The sequence below is a fragment of the Pistacia vera genome, unplaced genomic scaffold, assembly GCF_008641045.1.
Source record: "Pistacia vera cultivar Batoury unplaced genomic scaffold, PisVer_v2 Contig142, whole genome shotgun sequence".
NCBI classification, from domain to species: Eukaryota; Viridiplantae; Streptophyta; class Magnoliopsida; order Sapindales; family Anacardiaceae; genus Pistacia; species Pistacia vera.
The window spans coordinates 947,435-962,861 of record NW_022195489.1 but is presented as its reverse complement, the minus strand read 5'-3'; the positions used below and the strand labels follow the sequence as shown (position 1 = coordinate 962,861).

General features: G+C 33.7%; 2 protein-coding genes and 3 non-coding genes across 5 annotated transcripts; 4 read left to right on the top strand and 1 right to left on the bottom strand.

The window, feature by feature from the left end:
* Positions 1 to 6,465: 6,465 nt before the first annotated feature.
* On the bottom strand, positions 6,466 to 8,122 carry LOC116123380 (14-3-3 protein homolog). Its single transcript, XM_031409156.1, has 3 exons — positions 7,844 to 8,122; positions 7,433 to 7,458; positions 6,466 to 6,622 (listed from the first exon to the last, which is right to left on the bottom strand). The coding sequence occupies exons 1-3, from the start codon at positions 8,120 to 8,122 to the stop codon at positions 6,466 to 6,468; spliced, it is 462 nt and encodes a 153-aa protein (XP_031265016.1).
* A 952-nt stretch (positions 8,123 to 9,074) lies between these two features.
* LOC116123434 (protein CURVATURE THYLAKOID 1D, chloroplastic-like) lies at positions 9,075 to 13,077 on the top strand. Its single transcript, XM_031409207.1, has 5 exons — positions 9,075 to 9,382; positions 9,898 to 10,124; positions 12,402 to 12,506; positions 12,624 to 12,695; positions 12,785 to 13,077. The coding sequence occupies exons 1-5, from the start codon at positions 9,196 to 9,198 to the stop codon at positions 12,854 to 12,856; spliced, it is 663 nt and encodes a 220-aa protein (XP_031265067.1). The 5' UTR covers positions 9,075 to 9,195; the 3' UTR covers positions 12,857 to 13,077.
* Positions 10,312 to 10,405, top strand: LOC116123473. Its single transcript, XR_004127031.1, has one exon. It is a non-coding gene; the product is annotated as a small nucleolar RNA snoR128 (small nucleolar RNA).
* Positions 11,036 to 11,128, top strand: LOC116123475. Its single transcript, XR_004127033.1, has one exon. It is a non-coding gene; the product is annotated as a small nucleolar RNA snoR128 (small nucleolar RNA).
* Positions 11,739 to 11,821, top strand: LOC116123478. The gene has a single exon (XR_004127036.1). It is a non-coding gene; the product is annotated as a small nucleolar RNA snoR128 (small nucleolar RNA).
* Positions 13,078 to 15,427: the final 2,350 nt, after the last annotated feature.

Sequence of the window (15,427 nt, the reverse complement as noted above, 5' to 3'; positions counted from 1 at the left end):
TTTAGTACAACTTACAACCCACAGACAGATGGCCAAACTGAGAGAACCAATCAGGTGTTGGAGGACATGTTGAGAGCGTGTTGTATGGATTATAAAATAACCTGACATCAGACGCTACCATTGATAGAGTTTGCTTATAATAACAGTTATTAGTCTACAATTAAGATAGCTTCTTATGAAGCTCTATATGGTAGACGATGTAGATCCCCACTACATTGGAATAAAGTAGGAGAGAAAGATGCTTTGAATGCAACTCTTGGACCGGAGATAACTCAGAAAATGATAGAAGACACTAAGTTGATAAAAAATAGAATGAAGCAAGCTCAAGACAGACAAAAGAGCTATGCAAATTTAAAGAGAAATGATGTAGAATTTGAAGTGGGTGATAAAGTGTTTATTAAGATTTTCCTCTACAAGCGGGTAATATGGTTTGGTGGTAAAAGAAAACTTGCCCCTAGATACATTGGCCCCTTTGAAGTATTGCAAGAAGTAGGAAAAGTAGCGTACCAGTTGGCGCTACCACCAAATATTTTCATGTAGAATGCACAATGTTTTCCATGTATCAATGCTTTGAAGGTATGTCAGCGATCCCTCACATATATTGAAAGTAGAAAAAGTGGAATTAGATGAGAATCTTGTTTATGAACAGCGCCTAGTTCAGATACTGGACAGAAAAGTTAAAGAGCTTCGAAATAAGAGTATTTCATTAGTAAAAGTTCTATGAAGGAATCATACAGTAGAAAAAGCTACATGGGAAGTAGAACAAGATGTAAGAAACCGCTATCCTGAGTTGTTCATTTGAATTTCGCGAACGAAATTCTTTTAAGGGAGGGGGGGAGGAGAATTATAACACCCACATTAAGGTACGTGATTTTATTTATGCTCTAATACCTTTAGTTGGATTTCTTTGAAGTTACCTTAGACAAATGTGAAGAAAATTCCTTACAACCTTATTAGGGGTAAAAAGGTCTTTTCACTCTTAATTAAATGAAAAAGTGGGAAGTGAAAGGAAACAAAATAATGTGAAGAAGATAATAAAAATGAGGATATTTTGGTAATTGACTAAAGGATAGAGATGAGATTTCATAGAAAGTGCAAGCGTAAAATGGGAATATATATACTTATTTAGTTATAAGGTTGCAATAACCTAAACCCTAACCATTTTAACCCTTGTTCATGCCACCCTTCACCTCTTTTTCTCTCAATTTTCTTCACTAAATTTTAAAGGGAAATCATAAAATTTGGCTTAAATTTTTATAGATTTTCAATCCTACAGCATTCAAATGTAATATATTAGCATAAGAAGTCTGATTAACCTTTAAAGTTTTAAATTCTTATGGTTTTTATATGATCTAGATCCAAGCGGAAAAAACTTTTAGCAAAATGAGATGATATCACACATTCAAGATAAATAAACCTAATTTTAACCTTGATTTGAGCAAGACTTGTGTAGAATGATTCTTGCATGTTTTTATGTGATTGTATATGAGAATTGTTAGCTGTTTTTTATATTGAATGATATATAATTTGCAGCCATAAGAAGTAGTGTATGAGTATGTGGTGATTTGGTAAAGTTATAAAAGAATTAGTGTTGAAATTTTGAAGTGTTGAGATTTGTTGAAATCGGCCAGGTTTGATGGTATAGTTAATGAGTTTTTGGCTCAAATTTTGGTGGATTTAGAGAAATGTAGAAGTGTAGCCAACATAGTAGTTGCATGTGCATATGGAGTGTTTAATGAAAATCCAAAAAGAAAATGCATACAAGAGTTGGTTAAACCCTATTGAAGAAAATGTTAGAGAAAGACAAGAATTGAAGTAAAAAGATTATGTTGGACTTAAACAAGTATAAATGTTAGTATTTAAAAGTGCATATTATTATGCCAAAATTTAAAATATCACTTGGTCATATTAGTTTCATGAGGGAAATGACCATTGGTGCTTGATTCTAGTTACTTGAACATTTACTACTTCTTCAATAGCACATGAAAGTGTTAGAAAAGAATTGCATGTTAAAGTGTTACTTTGATATGACATTTGAGATAGTAGAGAATGGTAGAGTATGTTATGACATACCATTATGCTATAATGAATTTTCAAGGTTGTGTATGTAAACTTGAAAAGAACATCAAAGAATGAGCTTGATCATGCATATATGGTGCATATGATTTACATATAGCATTGATTTAGTAAATGAGAATAGTAAATAATATGTTAGCAAAAAATGAGAAAAAGAAAGAAAAGAAAATAGCTTGTAGTTTTCTTTTAAGTTCACATGTAAATATGTATTTTTCTCATTTACTAAAGAATGCAAATGTTGAATTTTCATAGCTTGGAAATTTATTTAGAAATGTGTATAGTATCTCTTTCTATTCTCTTTCCACAACATGCTATGATATAATATTGTTGCGATGGAGAACCTGTAAGTGACAGAAATACCCACATGCACACTGCCATCAGTGAGCGGCCTCAGCAGAGAGATACAGTATTTGTATAGTCTGTCAGCAGTGTATGTAGATGAGGACTGTACCCAGCAGAGAATACCTACATGCACACCGCCATCAGTGAATGACCTCAACAGAGAGATACAACATTTGTACAGTCCGTCAGCAGTGCATGTAGATGAGGATTGTACCCAGTACACACTCACATGGCCAGGGTTCCAAATCCATGCCTCAACCTAGTCCGATCAGCAAACCAAAATAGAAAAGAAAAGAAAAGAAAAGAAAGAGATACAACATAAGAAACAAAAACAGAAAAGAAAAGAAAGTTCTTTTCTCAGAAAAATTTAGGCTCCCTTTTGAGAATACTACTATTAGTATTCCCAATAAAGTTAAACAGTAAAATTGCAAAAACTTAAAAAATTATTCAATATTATTCAACTTTTTTTAAACCCCCTAAATTTGTTAATTTAATTAAATACCCCTAATTTTTTTTTATAAATTGCAAAAAAACCCCAAAAACCCATATTTACCAGATTCCGACCACCACTGCCGAAAAATGGCCAGAATCTGGTATAATGGCACACTACTGGCTGAATCTGGCCAGTAGTGCGCTGATCTAGCCTTTTTCGCCAGATCTTTGGTCGTAACTAGTCATCAACGACGGCCAACACATGGTCGTTGTTGACCATCAACAACGGCCGTATCTTTGGCCGTCGTTGACGAGAAAATACGGCAAGATCTAGCCGTAGATCTGGCCTTTGCCGGCCAGATCCACAGTAAAAAGCCATATCTGTGCACGACCGGCAAGATCCAACCGATCATGCGCCGATACGACGACTCCGGCCACCCTCCGATAGTGGTGGCCGGCTGTCCATATTTAATGGGTGGATTGGGGGTGTTTTTGTTAACTTTTAATGTTTTATTATAGGGGTGTTTAGTAAATAAACAAATATAGAGGGGTGTTTAGTAAATAAACAAACATAAGGGGTATTTTTATTTATTTCAAAATCCTATGTAACACCCGCCCAATTCAACTTTTTTCCAAAAACTTTTCTAAAAAGTGTAAAAAAGTGAACCAAACAGAGCCTTATTATTCTGCGTATATATTATGCTACTTACATGATTTATTATTTCTTATGTGCTCGACAATATACAGTTTAATTAATTGTCTTTGCACATTGGTAAGTAGCAAATCAAAATATCAAGAAAGAATGCAGAATATCAAAAAAGAATGAAAAATATTAGCAAATAATAAAATGAGAAAAAGAAAGTCAGAATATGAGTAACGGAGGAAAAACAGTAATGCAGTTTGGTTTACTTACTGAGCAATTAGTACTCACTCAGTTATTCTACTGTTTTGCAGGTATTTGATTATTTACAATCAGGTGGGACGTCAAGAAGCGAAGGAGCTTGGCGACACTGTCCAAGACTACCTTGTACTTATTAAAGTATATCAGCTATTTTGTATATATGTTTATATGAATTAAAATTAGAATTTTCGAATTTTACCATTATATACCTCTATGTATATATGTTTACAAAAGTTATTTAGTGGATATATATATATATATTCACATTTTGTCCTTGCACTTTTATGATAATTTCAATTATGTCATATGTGCATTTACCGATATACCTTCACTTTCAATGGATTTAACACATGTTCTTGGTCATTTTCACTCTCCACTTTTTCATCTAGTTGTGAGTGAAAAAACCATTTTACCCTTATTCTTTAATTTCTTTCTATTACTTTACAAACACGTATTTATTTCGGCATCACACCACGTGCATTTTCCATAATCTTTCTACCACTCTATTCTCACGGCTAGCACACTTGATATATTATATTTATCATACTCACTTTTCACTTGAGCACATGATTCTGTGTGAAATGACCATTTTACCCCTATTGAAACTTTTATGAAATTTCTCTATAAAACTAGTTAAATATATTCACTATTACTATAAAATAATCCCCACCATATTTTGACGCCAAACTAAGGGTTGATTGGGTATATCTTATAAAATTAGAGCTTCGTTAAAAAGTTGTTCGTTGTTTGGTTGTCAATTAAGACAGTTATTTTCAATCGGAAGGTGAAATTTCTAATAAATTAAGAGCATCTTTCACAATTCAAAATTGTTAAAAAAAGCTTAACCAAAGAAGCGGAACATCTTAACTTCTCTGATAGGCATAAAATAGTTTATTAATCATTCATAAAAAAAAATTAAAAAAATTAAAAAATTCAATTTCCAATTAAAAAATTAGAGAGTGCTTTAGGCTCCGTTTGGTTTACTTTTTTACACTTTTTAAAAAAGTTTTTTGAAAAAAGTTAAAAAAAGTTGAATTGGACGAGTTTTATGATGGATCTGGCCGACAAAGGCTAGATCTACGACTAGATCTGGCCATTGACAACCAGATCTTGCCGTATTTGCTCGTCAACAACAGCCAAAGATCTGACCGTCGTTGATAGTCAACGATGACCATATGTTAGTCGTCATTGACGACGACCAGATCTTTGGCCTTAGATCTAGCCTTTTCCAGCCATCTTCCGACGGTGGTGGCCGGAATCTGGTAAATGGGGGTTGTTGGGATGATTTTGCAATTTCTAAAAAAAATNTATTACTTTACAAACACGTATTTATTTCGGCATCACACCACGTGCATTTTCCATAATCTTTCTACCACTCTATTCTCACGGCTAGCACACTTGATATATTATATTTATCATACTCACTTTTCACTTGAGCACATGATTCTGTGTGAAATGACCATTTTACCCCTATTGAAACTTTTATGAAATTTCTCTATAAAACTAGTTAAATATATTCACTATGACTATAAAATAATCCCCACCATATTTTGACGCCAAACTAAGGGTTGATTGGGTATATCTTATAAAATTAGAGCTTCGTTAAAAAGTTGTTCGTTGTTTGGTTGTCAATTAAGACAGTTATTTTCAATCGGAAGGTGAAATTTCTAATAAATTAAGAGCATCTTTCACAATTCAAAATTGTTAAAAAAAGCTTAACCAAAGAAGCGGAACATCTTAACTTCTCTGATAGGCATAAAATAGTTTATTAATCATTCATAAAAAAAAATTAAAAAAATTAAAAAATTCAATTTCCAATTAAAAAATTAGAGAGTGCTTTAGGCTCCGTTTGGTTTACTTTTTTACACTTTTTAAAAAAGTTTTTTGAAAAAAGTTAAAAAAAGTTGAATTGGACGAGTTTTATGATGGATCTGGCCGACAAAGGCTAGATCTACGACTAGATCTGGCCATTGACAACCAGATCTTGCCGTATTTGCTCGTCAACAACAGCCAAAGATCTGACCGTCGTTGATAGTCAACGATGACCATATGTTAGTCGTCATTGACGACGACCAGATCTTTGGCCTTAGATCTAGCCTTTTCCAGCCATCTTCCGACGGTGGTGGCCGGAATCTGGTAAATGGGGGTTGTTGGGATGATTTTGCAATTTCTAAAAAAAATATTTAAGGGTATTTAATTAAATTAACAAATTTAGGGGGTTTAAAAAAAGTTGAATAATATTGTGAGTTTTTGTAATTTTACTGTTTAACTTTATTGGGAATACTAATAATAATATTCCCAAGAGTGAGCCAAACGGAGCCTTAAACATTAAAAAACTCTTTAGGTCAATAAATAAGTTGTATCAAATGCACAACATAATTTATAGTTTACATCTTTCTTTGTACGTTTATTAATACTACATATGGCTTATCATTCTGAAAATATGTGCAAGGCTCTATCAACTTGATGAGAGCGGATGACTAGGAAGTTTAGCATTAGCCCTTAGATGAAGGGACTTTGTTGTTAGAGGGTCAGCTCCTTTGTTATTATATGATCCATAAGTCTTAACTTCACCTCAAAGATGCCCTTGGAATTACTAGTACACCACTTGGATATATTTTCTCACCAATCTTAGCATTCTGATTCCATATCAACATTTAAATAAAGATCAGCTATGTTCATAGTCCGACTATCCTAACTAATGGAACAAACTCCTAACTACAACACAGCCTATAACAGGCCATGCCATAATTAGAACTGTCAAAATCCACACTTTCACTAAGGTGAAACGAACCAGCTAAGAGCTCATCACGTGATATGAATGCATAAGCAGGTAAAATGTCAGCATGTTGAGATACCAAGTAAGAACCCCTAAAGATGCAACATTTCAAGATTAGAAACCAAGACATGCAAATAATAAGCTTTTTAAACGCCTTAATGATTATTTAAAATCCACTTTCACCCATTTCCTTAACTTAAATCCAACATTAACAAAGGGAATTACACTAGTTATAACATTGACTTTTGCATATGTAACATGATTATAGATTTATTTTCCTGTAAGATAAAATTTCATCAAATATGATAAACCAAGCAACAAACCAAAACCAGTTCCTAGGACACATGTTGGCAATTCTATGACAATGGTACACAAGGCAGTTTCAATTTCTCTTCTTACAAAAGCAACTTCACCTGAATCATGTAATAATTGCACCCAATATGCATGGTACCATAATTTCATTGTCAATACAGCAATCAAGAAATGAAAAACCGCAGTGGTATACAAAACCAAAATGATGAACTAGATATAAGATATTCATTGTTCTCAACTTTTTAATTCCCATTAAAACAAGTTCAACAAAGCAGCCATGTCCACATACAGTTCCAACCGATTCTAAAAGAGTAAAGAGACTTTAAGAAAACTATGTCAAGGATATGCATCCATAACCTAAATTAATAAATAAGCCTGGACCCTCTACTTTGTACCACATAAAAAAGTAATTAATATGTTCAGATATGAATTTGAGTAATAATACGTACATCATCCTATTATGTATAATTTTTATACTACAGGCATGAAACAAGCCTACTCTCTTTCAAACAGATCCCTATTTAAAAACTGCAACACCGCAAGAAAAAAAGGGCATAAACTTTTACTTAAAATGGCACAACGGGACAAACCTGTTTTCCCATGTTACAAGCTTTCTCTGATGAATTCAGAATCTCATAGTAAAACACAGAGAAATTGAGTGCCAGCCCCAACTTTATCGGATGTATGGGTGGTAGCTCAGCCATCGCGATTTCCTTCAAACTCAAATAAATAAACCAAAATTGCAGATCCAAACTACACAAACAAAAATCAAAATAAAATAAAATACAATGTAAAATTCTGCAGTTTGGCTTATTTAGAGACAAACCCATTTGGCATAACCCCTGCTCGGATAAATTTTACAAAACTTAAAGAGAAGGTTGTTAAAAACTAACAAACAAAACTGAATACCTTCATCTTCAATTAAAACACTTTTGATTCACTCAAAGTAGCCGACGGCACCAGGTGCGAGTCCAGCAATTTCAATATGGTCCCACACACACCGGATAACTCATTCTCCAACTTCGACCTATACTCTTTAACCAGCGCCACGTGGTCATCGTTCTGTGGCTCTCCTCATTCAGATCAATCGACGAGATGATCTGCCACGCGGCGCGATGAGAGCCGATCACGTTCTTGTAAGCAACGGAGAGGTGATTGCTGAAGCAGAGGAAGTCACGACTCACGAGACTTTCAATGAAGTTGACCGTCTCCTCATAGCGCTCGGCTTGCTCGCTGAGTTTCGCCATGTAAACATATTGGTCTCTGGTCAGGGTTCCCATTGCAAATTTGGAAGTTAACAGTGAAGAGAGCTCGGAGAGAAAGGGAGATTTTTTTTTTTTTTTTTTTTTAAATTTTTTGAATTTGAAGTGATTGAGAGTGGCCTACATTAAGAGGAATTTAATAAATATTTTAAGGTTAAAATGGTTTGATATAGGGATAAAATGGACATTGCATACCCTTAAAGTGATCATGATTTTAATTTCTGTTTGTTTTATTATTTTTATCATATTCTATTTAAAATATATAATTGTTTTCTTATTTTCAAAATCTAATTCTATTCTATTTAATTATTTTTAAACCCTTTAAATTTATTAATTTAATTAAACACTCTAACAAAAAAAATTTATAAATTAATAAAAGTATCTTTCTTACATCAACTTTCAACCACACTTTGGTGATGATGGTGGCTTGTCGATATTTAATAGATAAGTAAGAATATTTTTGTTAATTTTTAATGTTTTATTATAAAAGATATTTAGTTAAATTTAAAATCTTAAAAGGTGTTTTGTTAATTGAGTAATGTCATATTTATACTATTTTTTACACCATTTTGTATAAGTTACAACCACACAAATTTTATTATAATATTAAAAATTAAAAATAATTAAAAATTTGTATGATTGTAATATATGTCACATCATTATGTAATGAAAATTGTGTAAAAGTGTGATGAAAATGTAGTATTACTCTTGTTAATTTTTAAATCAATCTAACTTAATTTTTTCAAAAATATTACTTTAAATAAAAAAAAAATAATAAGGGAGATTATTACCTGGCGGAGAATCTGAGAATCGGAGATAGGGAGAGATAATTTTAAAGAAAAAAATTGAAAATAAATCAGGATAGATAACCACAACTAATTTTAAAAATTAAATAAAAAACCTCAAAAAAAAAAAAAAAAAAAAGGGAGGTAACCCTAGAGCGTAAGCGCATTGCATTTATAATGTAAAAGCATTTCATATTCAAGAGCGTCAAGCTTCAAGCTTAGCTTAGCTTTAACCTGAGCAGGCAGCAGCCACAGCAACGAGCGCCTTAAACACTTCACTCTCTCTTTCTCTCTCCTTCTGAAAAAATGGAGCTTTGTACAACACAAGCCGTCTCCAATCTCCCCATTTACAATCATCACCATCACCATCACCATCACCATCACCATCACCATCGTTCACTCGCCACCGCATACTCTAATCTAGGCCGCACAAAAACCTCTTTCTTTCTCAAGCAAACCACCGTCTGTCGTTCCGGTTATGGCCTACGCTCCAGTACGAAATGAAACCCTTGGTCTATTTTATTTTATTTTTTGCTCTTTTTATCACTTATCTGGGTGTATTTTGTTAATGTTGTATTTGGTTTCAAACCCTAGCCGTACCGTCGGTTTGGTATGGGGTTTTAGTGTTTAGATATAAGCTGATAATGAATAGTCAGGAGTTGAGGTTCTGATTTTAAGCTCACCTGCTTCATTTTTCCTTTTTATATGTTTTGTTACGTGACCTTTTTTCTTTTAATTATTTTGTGTGCCCATTTTGTTTATATTTTCCGTATTGTTATGGGGTTTTTTAATTCTTAGCTTAGGTTAGTTTAGTTATTAGTTTGTGATCTTCTTGTAGGTTGAAAATATTGATATTGGATATGTTTTGTACGTTTAAAACAGCAACATTTTAGTTTGCTGTTTGATGATGATTGTTTAGGTCTCTGTCGCTAGTCTCTTTTGAAAGCGGAGAAATGGCTAACGAATAACTTGTGTCCCTAATGCCTTGGGTTATAACATATTTTACAGGAACGCTGTATTACACTAACCCATCGCCAAGAGCAATAAACTCTGAAGAAACTTCGAGTGGTTCAAATCAGTATTTCAGTGATAAACGTGATGTTGTAGCCACTGTCGAAGATGTTCAACCAGTTGAAAAGCGTGTATACACTGAAAGTGTAACTACAGAAGTACCTAAAGAAGAATCACCTGTGGATGAGCAAACAAATGAACTTCTGGATAATCTTAATATAAAGGTTTGTTTCAAATCCACTGAGTTAGTTTATGGCCGTTGGAAAGATTAGTAAGTGCTTTTGTGCTTGTGATGGTGGGTAGTTATCTGTATCATTCTTTCCCTTTTGATCAAAAGGGAAAGTGTGTGAATAGAGCTTTTTAAACTTGCAATATTATAATTCTTTTATTTTTTTATCAAACCAAAAGTTGTTGCTATGATGATGCTTTTTACTGGTTGAAACTATTCTTTGAATGTTTGATGAAACTTTGACCATTGTGTCGATCTGAGCGGTTACCTGAGCAACAACAGCTTCTTAAAATGTTCATTTAATTTTTCCAGGGTCCCCTTGTGCTGCCATGTATGTTTATCTGTTGTTCGTTCACTTCTTGTTAATTTACTTATGTTGTCTTTATATAACTAAAAGCAAAGATAAGCTTGTAGATTCTAACTTATATTTACTTTACCTACGTATGCACTATATTTTATGTGCTTGTCTATGTATGCAACGTATTCCTCAGATCATTATTTTTTATATTAATTGATGGGAAATTATTGGAGAAAAATGCAAAAGTTGTTTCTATGACAAGACTTGTGACTGGTTGAAACTATTCATGTAATTCTTGTTGCGACTTTGGTAATTGTGCCACTCTGAATGATTAACTGAGCAACATCAAAATTTTAAAATGTTGATCAATGGGCTCCTGGTTCCCTGTATGCTCTTCCTTGCTATTTGTTATACAAATTTTTTTTCTCAATCCATTTTTAACGGCTTAAGATTGTTTCAATTTTTACCTTTCTTTTTTTCAGATTATCTGTTATCTTTTTGGTTTTCAAGTGTCTGAGAGTGATAATCTGAGACTTTTGGTTTTAGACCATTAATTGATGTCCATCGCTTGCTATATGGGGCAGATCTCCAATTGAAATGGAAATTAGTTGCTGTGATGATTACTAGAATTTATTGAAAGTCTTTGTAAATTCTTGATGAAACGTCGACTATTATGTTGATCTGAGCGGTTACCTGAGCAACATTATTTTCATTTGTTTTCTTTTTCTCCTTTGACAACCATATTAGAGTCATTTCTTTCTTCATTAGTTCTCTCTTGTTTTCTCTTATGTAAGGTAGTGACTACCAGTGTTTGTACTCCCAAAATTTAATGCAAATTGGTAAACTCTGTGACTGTTTTTACTGAGCTTAGTTTTCTCCCCCTTATTTTTTAACTGGTTCTACTTCTCTCTCTTTCTAATTGACAAACATTTTAAATAGTAATGGACGATGAAGGTTACCTATAATTTAGTTTGCTCATCATAATGGCATTCTTGCCTTGCTGAGGATATAAAAATCTGAGTCCACCTTGATGCTATTCTTGCCTATGATCTGTTCTTATATCTGCTGAGTTTTATGGATGTTCTTTTTAAATAAACAGATATGTTTCTAATCGTAGACTACATTTTATATGTTAATGGACAATAAAGATACTTACAATTCATAATGGCATTATTGCCATGCTGAGGACATAAAAATCTGAGTCGACCTTGATGCTATTCTTGCCTATGATCTGTTCTAATTTTGGCCAACTTCTATGTATGATCTTTAATCATAGATCTTCTGAAATCTATTATTATTGTTGCAAATTGCTTGCTATGATGATTTCTAGAATGTTTGAAAGCTCCTATGTAATTGTTTTATGAAATTTTAATCCTGAGCGGTTACCTGAGCAACTGAAAAGATTCTTTTTTGGGAAAACAAATTGCAGCGGCTCCTTCAGTTAAGCCATTTTGTTGGAATCTCTTAATGATTTGTTTGTTAGTTTGCTTCTTCCTGTTAAGTTTAGTGAGAGATGCCTTTTTATCTATACTCTTTTTTCTTCCGCTTTGTCCTTCAATAGATTTGTCTGTACTTTTTATGAAGTTCTTGGGATCTTGGCAGTTGCATGCTTTTCTCAATTCTTTACTCCTTATAAATCAGTATGGTATTAAGTTGTTCCTTCTTTATGTGTAGTAATCAGTGGAATAATGATTAAGAATGCATCTGGGTCTATCAACTCTAGGATATTATAATTTTTGGGTTTGTCTTTTTTATGAATTTCTTAGACAATGAAATGTGTTTTAATGTAAAAAACATGTTAACAGAACAACTTTAACGTACAACAATGTTCTGGTGCAGTCGGTATTTATGATTTGAGAAAACATTTTTTAAAGAATACTACCTAGTTGAACAATGTTTTTAGTTTGTCATATTCTTTGACAAATTTATGACTTGTTAAATACTTATATTGATGATTTATTAAATACTTTGCAGTTTGACTCGGAAGATGCATATTCGGTTATTTTATATGGAAGTGGTGCATTACTTGCTGTGTGGTTGGCATCAGCAATTGTTAGTGCCGTTGATTCTATTCCTTTGGTGCGTATGCATTCTCATTCTATCTGTGAATCTGGAGTTGCCTAAAATTATGAAAGCTACTTATTTATGGTCATTTTCATTTGATATTTTTAATGATGTTTCATCTTATGAATTCAGCTTCCTAAGTTGCTGGAAGTTGTGGGTCTTGGCTACACAATCTGGTTCAGCACCCGCTATCTGTTGTTCAAGGTACCCATTTGATAAACAGTTTAGACTTTATATTTGTGATAGCAATGAGACTGGAGAGTGCTAATTGGAAATGCACTTCTACTTTACAGAAAAATAGAGAGGAGTTGACGGCAAAAATTAAAGAGCTTAAGCAGCAGGTTCTGGGCACAAATGATGAGTGAAATTTGATGCGGGTAGGAATTATATAATTTTTCAAAGTTATGTGCAGCTCCAGAAGCTGAGTGTAGAGCAAACATGTTCATAAGTTAGATATATAGGCAGTTATTTATACAATCAGTTTATCACTGGACTAGTTAAAGGCAAATATATGTTTTCTTCTTTATTTTTTTATTTTTATCTGTATGAAAGAATTGTTTATTGCTAAAGTTATTTCCTTTCAATACTCTAGTTTTGCACAGTATTCTGAAAACCGGACCAGACCGTCCGGTCGGATCGGTTCGACCGGGAGCTGGCGGTATCTCCGGTCCGGTATTTTATAAAAACCTGTATTTTCAGTTAAATCGGATTGAGCCGCGGTTGGACTGTAGGAATAGTGTCGAGTCGCAGTCCAATTGCAACTCAATCCTGTCGGATTCTGGCATCGTTCGAGGGAGAAAATACCACCATTCGACTTGACGGCATCTTCACGACAAAACCCATCCATTTTTAGTGGCTATTGTTCAGCCTTCGTTGCTCGCTGACAACTAAAGTGCGCGACTGTCAGACTTTCTTTTTGATTCCGACAATTTTCGACGTCGATGGAACTCCCTAACACCATCAGATTCTTCGGAACCTATACATCAAAAGTCCCATGATTCTAAACTTTGATTGGTTGTCGATCGTCGCTGCCGTCACCATTCACCAGTTTCTTCGTGCGATAGAGATGTTTTAGACACATTTCAAACCTTAAGGGAGTATTATAGGGGTGTTTTAGATGAATTTTAAACATTTAGAGACTAAGAATAATTTTATAGGATACGGTCCAATCGATTGATTCAACCCAAACCCTTGAATGGGTTATAGTCTGGTTTTTGGAACATTGGTTTTGCATGTGCTGTGGAATTTGATTGAGTTCAGCGTTGCTACGGGATACGGGGCTAATGGGAGAAACTTAGCCAAATTAAAAAAAAAAAAAAAATGTAGATCAAATCAAGCATGGACATCTATGCTCTGTATATCATGCCCAAGAGCCATAATTGTTGAAATGACCTGGAGATGGACTGCGAATTGTGTTTTCTCATTGCTTTTAATGGCCCAATAGTTGGTTCACATCAAGGAAAATTTGTATGTAATGGGTAGATAGATGAATGTTTTTGTAGTTATTGGATTGACATTACTTGTTTTTTGAAATTCAAACATCTTTCCATATAATATAACTCAATGCTCGGAAATAACTATATGTAAATATTATTTGAAAAACTAATTCAGGCTTACAAGTATTATTTGTACAATCAAACTCAATCAAATTGATAACACGATAAACTAACTCATGCTTAATGTTCGTGTGTCACGAAGTAACATTTTATATTATTCAGAGTTTATAAAGAGACATCCCCAAAGTTTTAAAAAAGCATTTCAATTTTCACAGCACATGGAAAAGATTATTAGGTTAACACAATCACCCCACTCTTTGTTAGGGTTATCTTCATTACACATAGGTTGTGTTTGGTTCGGGGTGATATAAGATTAATCTTGTAATCTTTGTTTAATTTTCAAGATTTCCTCGTTTGGTTATCAAGTAATAAAATATTACGTAATCTTTTATTATAAATAGTGTTTACTGTTGGTAATATTGAGGGTAATCAGATTACCTTCCCAATGGATGTTAATATAAGATTATCAAGGTAATCTTAATTTTGACCATATTTTGCTCTTAATCTTTGATCATTTCAGACACATTTGCCCTCATATGTCTACCAAATAACAATTACCCAAACCCCCTACATTTGAAAATATAGCTAAAACACCCCAGTCACAAAAAAGTTTAAAAGTTAACAAAATACCCCCAACCACCCAAAACCACCGCTGGCCGCCAGCGAAAGTCATCATATCGGGGTAAGACCGACGGGATCTTGCTGGTCGTGTGCTACTAAAGACGTTTCCAGTTATGGATCACAAATCCATGGACAGAAACGACCAGATCTAGCCGTTTCACGGCCAAAGATGTGGCCATAAAATGCCATAGATCTGGCCGTGAAAATGCCAGATCTTTGGCTGTGAAACGACCATATTCATGACCAGAAGATCCATGGCCGGATTAGGCCTTATCGGTGCACAACCAACCAGATCCGGCCGGTCGTGCACCATTACGACAGCTGTCGGCGGTGGTGGCTGGCTGGCGGCAGTGGCTTGGGGTGGGTGGGGGTGATTTTGTTATAAATTAATGTTTTATATGGCTGTGGTCTTTTAGCAAAATTTCAAATATAGGGGGTTAAAAGAAATAATAATAAAAATAATATTATATTATTATTTAAAAAAGAGGGCAATTTAGTAATCTATATAACATATTCACTCATTTATCCTTCAAAATAAACATATTATTATAACATACCCACTAATTTATTCAAACCAACCAAACACATTTCTCTAAAGATTCTCTGGTAATCTATTTTCCAGTAATATAATATTCTCCCGTAATACAATATTCCCTGAACCAAACGTACCCATAAAACATTAACAAATTGCACCCTCCAATTAGCCACTTAGGCACTTACACCTCTTACCATCAAGTTTTGGTATTAAATTAATTGAGA

Excerpts from the sequence above, each read along its gene's own strand:
- LOC116123380 (XM_031409156.1), bottom strand. The coding sequence starts at position 8,122 with ATGGGAACCCTGACCAGAGACCAATATGTTTACATGGCGAAACTCAGC. Across the intron at positions 7,459-7,843 it reads GTTGGAGAATGAGTTATCCG|AGAAAGCTTGTAACATGGGA; the intron begins GTGTGTGTGGGA and ends TGAATTCATCAG. Across the intron at positions 6,623-7,432 it reads CTTGTAACATGGGAAAACAG|GGGTTCTTACTTGGTATCTC; the intron begins GTTTGTCCCGTT and ends TTGCATCTTTAG.
- LOC116123434 (XM_031409207.1), top strand. The coding sequence starts at position 9,196 with ATGGAGCTTTGTACAACACAAGCCGTCTCCAATCTCCCCATTTACAAT. Across the intron at positions 10,125-12,401 it reads TGGATAATCTTAATATAAAG|TTTGACTCGGAAGATGCATA; the intron begins GTTTGTTTCAAA and ends AATACTTTGCAG. Across the intron at positions 12,507-12,623 it reads CCGTTGATTCTATTCCTTTG|CTTCCTAAGTTGCTGGAAGT; the intron begins GTGCGTATGCAT and ends TTATGAATTCAG.